Source organism: Capsicum annuum, chromosome 12 (assembly GCF_002878395.1).
Source record: "Capsicum annuum cultivar UCD-10X-F1 chromosome 12, UCD10Xv1.1, whole genome shotgun sequence".
Taxonomy (NCBI): domain Eukaryota; kingdom Viridiplantae; phylum Streptophyta; class Magnoliopsida; order Solanales; family Solanaceae; genus Capsicum; species Capsicum annuum.
In genome coordinates this window covers 216160016-216167013 of record NC_061122.1, presented here as the reverse complement: position 1 = coordinate 216167013, position 6998 = coordinate 216160016, and the positions used below count along the sequence as shown (strand labels likewise).

The window sequence follows — 6998 nt, the reverse complement described above, 5'->3', positions numbered from 1 at the left end:
TCACTACCAAAAAATCGTCATTTAGCCACAGTTTATTAGCTACGGTTACAAAAACCGTGGCTAAACTAAATAAAAAATGAAAGTTTTTCTACACTTTAAAAAGTGTGGCTAAATAACTGTAGCTAATATAGGCGGTAAATATATTTCCATTTCCCTCCCTTATTTTTTTTATTTGTCCCAAAAATATTAAAGTCCCACCTCTACAGAATTTTCAACTAAAAGAAACATTTTTTTCCCAATATACTGTACGCTTAGATTTCCCAAAATACAAATCACGTCTTTCTCTTGAGGTTTCTGAAAATTTAATTCTTCGTCAATATTTGTAGCTTCAATAGCAGCAGAAGTAGAAGTACTTTGATTGCAACAACAAATGTAATAAATCATTGCAATTTATTATTTTTAAGGTTAAAATTGAAAATAGGGTTCAATATTTTTCTTGTTTATTGAAGTTTTGAGCTTATGAAAATTGTAATTTGATGTGTTTTGTGAATTTTCTAGTTGTTATGAATGAGAATTTTGATGGGTTTTGATGGGTTGAGTTTTCTAGTTGTCAAGAATGGAAATTAGATTTGGGTTTTATGAAATCTGTAATTTTGATGAGCTTTTGTTGGTGTCTCTGCCGTCATTCATGAACTACACTGGATTGTTGTCTGCCGCATACAATGTTACAAGTTGTTGCCCCATTTCTTGTTGTACATGATTACTAGTTTGGGATTCTTTTCAAAACTTCGACAACAAAAAGTTGATGCAAATGGTGACAAGGGACTTCTTCATTTATGCAAATGGGTCAAGTGAATATGATAAGGAAAGTAGATCAAGTAAATTGGTTCACCTAGAATGTTGAATAAGTGATGTGTGCTCTTGATTTTCTGGGTGATTTTCCTTTCATATCTTTCTTATTTTATGGATATTTTCCAAATAGGTTCTCTTTAGTTTTTATTGCCATTGATCCTCATCGATGATAGTATTTTTAATTTTTGTGATAGATTTGTAATTTGTTGTAACTTTGTTGATTTTAATAATTCTGTCAACAATAGGGACTAGCTGCTAATATTGCTTCAATACAGTATGATTGAAAAGAGTTGGATTCGAAATCCAATTAAATCAAAAGAATTCTCAGATGGTGTAGTCCAATTTTTAGACTTTGCCTTTTCAAAAGTGTCTGTAGATGGAAAAATTTCATGCCCTTGTACAACATGTGGATTTTCTATTATGCTTAATAGAACTGAAGTGTTTAGTCATCTTCTTCAAAAGGGATTTCCAGAAAAGTACTCGTGTTGGTTTATGGATGGCGAAAAGCGTGTAGTTTCTAATGTAGCATCAACATCCAGATTACAATTTGAGCCGGTTAGAAAATATCCGATGCAAGATATGTTGAATGATGATTTTGGTGTGTTTGATGATAATAATTTTCAAGATTCTGGTCCATTAAATTTATTAGATAATGATCATCCTTGGGGTGCTAAAGGTCAAAGTCAAGAAGAGAGAGATAAAATTAAGGAGGAGTTGGAGGATGGTAATCAACAACTTTATAATGGTTGTGAAAAATATAGTAAATTGTCATTCATTGTTCATATTTATCATATTAAGGTCTTATGTGGTGCAACCGATAAAACATTCTTAATGATTCTTGACCTGTTAAAGGATGCTTTTCCCCATGCAAAACTACCATCATCATTTTATGAGTCAAAAAAAATGATCAAAAGGTTGGGTTTGAGCTATGATAAGATCGATGCATGTCCGAATCATTGCATGTTATACTAGGGATCATCCGAGGATATGAATAGAGATAAGTAAAAGAAGTGCAATACTTCTAGGTATATATCAGATGACCATAATGTTGGTACAAACGCTGAAATTGATGACCAACAGAAGAGGAAGCTAAAGCCAGCGAAAGTGTTGCGGTACTTCCCACTTATACCTAGATTGAGAAGGTTATACATGTGCTCCAAAACTTCAGAACTATTAAAATGGCATGCTACAAAGGCTAATATAGATGGTTTATTACGGCATCCCAGAGATAACAAAGCATGGAAATATTTTGATTCATTCTATCCCAATTTTGCTTCAGAAACTCGTAATGTGCGATTTGCTTTAGCTACGGATGGTTTCAATCCATTTGGGAATCTAAGCTCTACTGTTAGCATTTGGCCTATGATGTTGTACATTTATAACTATCCTCCATGGTGTTTTATGAAGCAAACTTCTCTTATCATGTCGATGGTGATTCCTAGTCCTAAAATGCTTGGTAACAACGTTGATGTTTACTTACAACCTTTAGTTACTGATTTGAATCAATTGTGGAAAGGTTTGAGTGCTTATGATTCCTCAACTAAGGAAATATTTCGATTGCGTGCTACGTTAATGTGGACCATAAGCAATTTTACAGGTCTTGACAACTTGTCTAGATGGAAAACACATACATTATTTGCTTGTCCATCATGTAACTTTAACACAGATTCTACGAGAATTAGTTTGGTAGAAAAAAAAATTTTATGGGACATCGTCGGTATTTGCCACATGATCACAAATATAGGTACAACAAACAGTCCTTTAATGGTTTTGAGGAGCATAGACCTGCGCCTATTCCTCCATCAAGTTCAATCTTGCTAAGGCAAATTGAGGAGAGTCAAAAAAGTCCTCGGGATGATTGTACAAGTGAGATCGGTGCTGAACAATGGAAGAAAAAAAGTATCTTCTGAAATTTAGAATATTGGGATAATCAACTTATTCATCATTGTTTTGATCCAATGCACATAGAGAAGAATGTTTGTGATAATGTATTGTTTACTACACTTGGTGACGCCCGTAAAGACTTGCAAGAAATGAAAATTAGAGAAAAGCTTCATCCATATCCTAATTCTTCTAAGTTTCCTCCATCGTACTTTACCATGAAGAAAGAGAAGAAAGATATCTTCCTAAAAGTTTTAAAAAATGTTGTGTTTCCTGATAACTATGCATCAAATATTTTTAGATGTGTTGATATCGAAAAAACACAAAATCTCCAATTTAAAGAGTCATGATTCCCACATTTTGATGGAGCATCTTTTGCCGATCGCTTTTAGAAGATCTCTTCCTAAAGAAGTTGCTTCAGTGTTGATTGAGTTATGTAACTACTTTAGAGAAGTATCAAGCAAGGTTTTAGATGTTAAGTATATAGAGAAACTCCAACAACGAATTTGGTTGAATCATTGTAATATGGAAGTGATATTTCCTCCATCTTTTTTCACTATTAGGTTCATCTAGTTATTCACATTGGAGAGGAAGCAATTCTTGCTGGTCCTGTACAAGGTCATTGGATGTACCCAATTGAAAGGTATATTCTTTACTTATTAAGTTGATATATTTTAATTTTTTTAATTCTTACAATTGGTTTTAATATATTATTAGGGTACTCGGTCATTTGAAATCGTATGTTCAAAACAATTCCACAACAGAAGGTTATATAGCTGAAGGGTACATTCTGGAAGAGTGCCTTACTTTTTGTTCTAGATATTTAGAGGATTGTGAAATTGAAACAAGGTTTAATCGACCAAGACGTAATAATGATGATAGTGAGATTGCTGCTACAAGTGAATCTGGTATCTTGTCAAAGTTGTTTCCTGCAATAGGCAAGCCTGTTGGGACCATTAAGAATCTACCCATACCTTCAGTGGAAATCATACAAGCTCACCGATATGTGCTAACTAATTGTGAAATAGTTGATGCATTTTGAGAATACGTTACTTGGTATTTTATATTGTTCTTTTCTTATTCTAACATATTTGCATACCTTAATGTATGAATTACAACTACTTTTAGGGAGTTTAGAATTAAGGTGACTAGAATGCATCGTGGCAAAAGAAATTCTTCAAAACTTGTGAAAGAATATGTGCACAAACACTTTCATGAGTGGTTTAAGGAATATGAAAGATTTCAGATATTTCATTCCATTTTGAACTCAAAATATCATAAAAGTATATGTAATTATCCTATTATATTTTAAAATAATAGGTTGCATGTCAGGATGGTGCAAACATTATTTTGAAAATTCAAGGAGTATAATATTCATGGATTTAAGTTTCGTACTCTGAGGAAAGAGCATGGATTGAAAACACAAAATAGTGGTGTTGTTATGTCTGCTCTTACTAAGAGATTTTCAAATGGCAGAGAATCTGTTGAACAATCAAGTGATGATATATACTATGGTAAATTGGTTGACATCACAGAGTTAAATTATTATGGCAAGTTAAAGGTTGTGTTATTCAAATGTATTTGGGTAGATACTACACTTAACAAGGGAATCAAGATAGATCAATTCGGGATAACAAGTGTAAATTTTTTCCATGTGATACACACTGGTGTAAAAGAAATAGATGAACCATTTATACTTGCAATTGATGCTAGAATGGTGTACTATGTTGATGATCCAATTGATGAAGATTGGTGTGTTGTTTGTCATATGAAGCCGAGGGACATATATGATATGGGAGATGTGGATTTTATGGATTTAGAGGAGCCAGATTTAGAGGAGCCATTAATGGAGGACATACCTTTTTGTGAGCAACATTTGGAAAATATTGAAGACTTACCATTAGTGCGAGATGATCCTGGTGGACAACATCAAGATGAACTTACTCATGATGATTATGAAAGTGATAGTGATGGAGATGATGATAATGACAGCGATGGGGATGATGAAGGAATTTTAGATTAGTTTAATTCCTCTATTATGAAATTGAATACTTACAACTAAGATGCATGTTTTGTTAATTTTTGTTTTCACCTTTTTATTGAATGTCTTACAGTTCTATTTTAATTAATTGTGATTATTGATTTCTCCTTATTTTATCCTGTATTACCTCTTACCTCCTTCATTATTGCTCTCTCCTATGGTTCATATTGTATATATTTTTAAATAATGAGGTTATGTAGACTTTATTTATAGCTTTGGATGATTACTCTAGAGATAACAGAGGTGATGTTGGTTCTTAGGTTCGTGAGGCTTCCATGGATGGCCTTGAGAGATGCACATATATTCTATATAAAAGAGGACTCAAGGACTTCTCAAGCAAGTCAGAACAAATGGAACTTAGATCTGTTCCTCAGTTGGTATATCTGTAATGGTCATAGCTTGGGCATGTGCCCTTGGTCTTTCTACTCCAACTGCCGTCACGGTTGGCACAGGAGTTGGTACTTCTTGAGGTGTCTTGATTAAAGGTGGGCAGACTTTGGGAGGTGCACAAAAGGTATGCACCGATTTTTTTAACTACTCATCCAGCAATGCCATATCATAAAAAATTAACTTTGATATTAATAACAAACCATCTATTTTTGTAGGTGAAATATATAGTGTTAGATAAAACAGGACCTGATAATGGGCAAACCAGTTGTTGTAAACACAAAGCTTTTCAGATCTATGGTACTTCGAGAATTTTACAAATTGGTTGTGGCAGTTGAGGTATATTTAAGTCTGGTTTAGACTTCTTGAATACATTATCACAATTACCAGCCCTGTTGTGTGGTGTATTCTTTCCTAATGTTTGCCCTACTAGTTCTTTCACTCATGTTAACTTATTTATGTTTCCGTTGCCCTAACAGAGCAACTTAGCTAATTAAGTTTCGGACTTTGAAGAGATATATGTTTGGTATTACAATATAGAATGGGTTTTACTTCAAAGGCTTTGTCCATTGACTGTGTTCAGATAAAACTGCTTTCTTCTTCTTCTGTTGGTTTCTTGCCTATTTAGATATGAAAGTGAAGTGTTTTCAATTTTGTTAGATCTAAATTTTGTGGGATTATAATGGTATGTTGTTGTTGTTGTATAATCTTACTAGGAAATGGAAGTACGAAAGATATTACCAAGAAAATTGAAGCTTAGTTTAAGAAAAATTGGTTAAGTACCCAAATCCCAACTAACTTTCATCTTCTTGGAACTATTACTTTCTGCTTTGTAGTTGGGCTAAATGGTCCTATTTTGTTGTTTTATCTTCTTGGAAACATTACTTTTCTTATACACGTTGTCCCAAAGATATTATAAAACCAATATTCATGATAATACAATATATTTTTGTAAAATTTTGATTAAAAAGGAAAAATGAAACTTGTACAAGTAGGTAATTAATATAACTTGGTTTTTGGTTACTCCCAGTTCCTGCATATTAGACCATGTACTAGTACTTTTATTATCTTAGTATTTTAGTCCAAGATAACTTATGTCATGACCCTAATGCACAAAGGTTTATTTAAGATTAGAAGCAATTGTGATCATTTACTCCTGGAGGTGTAGATTCTAAGCACTTGTTCTCAGGAAACATTTTTATGATCAATCTGGGAAACTTTTGTCTTTTCTACATACATCATTGGCCTTTACTGGTTTGGTATCTCTATTTTTCATTGCTCTTGGAGTGTTATTTTTTTAAAAAAAATCCTCACCTATGTTGGTCACAATGAGTATCTTATTGTACTGTTATTTTTAAGCTTTATGTTTTCTACTTGCCTGAAAATATAGCCTGGTTTGTCCACCATTAAAATCTTGGTAGCTCAAGCATTATATCTCGTCAGCGTGTTAAAGACCTTGAGAAACAGGTAAAAACCTTGAAAGAAAAGTTAACCGGATATGAAGAGACCAAAGAAAAGCTTGTGCAAAATGAGAATCACTTGGCAACTCTTTGTAGATTTTTACAATCTAAATTTGGTAGTGAATTGCCTACTTTGAACTAATCTTAGCCTTTAGAATATTTTAGAACAAACGATAGATATGGTGTTTCTTTAACTTCTAATATTACTCATTGTGGTTATCTTTTATGAGTATTTAAGGTTTGGACTTTAACTTTTATGATAATATATTGAACAATATAAAAACTTTGATAATTATATTTCAATCTTATGTAAAATGGTCAATTTATAAGTGAATGTCTATCATTATTTAGGAATTAGTATCAGGCAATCCGCGTATTTAAAAAGAAAACAATTACAATATATATATATATATATATATATATATATATATATATAT

At 32.6% G+C, this 6998-nt stretch overlaps 1 protein-coding gene and 1 long non-coding RNA gene across 2 annotated transcripts; both read left to right on the top strand.

Moving 5' to 3' along the window:
- The first annotated feature begins 1068 nt into the window (after positions 1-1068).
- Positions 1069-3715, top strand: LOC124889743. The gene is made up of 4 exons (XM_047401718.1): positions 1069-1706; positions 1818-2478; positions 3237-3316; positions 3391-3715. Exons 1-4 carry the CDS (start codon positions 1069-1071, stop codon positions 3713-3715), a joined length of 1704 nt encoding a protein of 567 aa, XP_047257674.1.
- A 1216-nt stretch (positions 3716-4931) lies between these two features.
- LOC107849815 lies at positions 4932-5379 on the top strand. Its single transcript, XR_001668283.2, has 2 exons — positions 4932-5228; positions 5320-5379. It is a non-coding gene; the product is annotated as an uncharacterized LOC107849815 (long non-coding RNA).
- The last annotated feature ends 1619 nt before the right edge of the window (positions 5380-6998 follow it).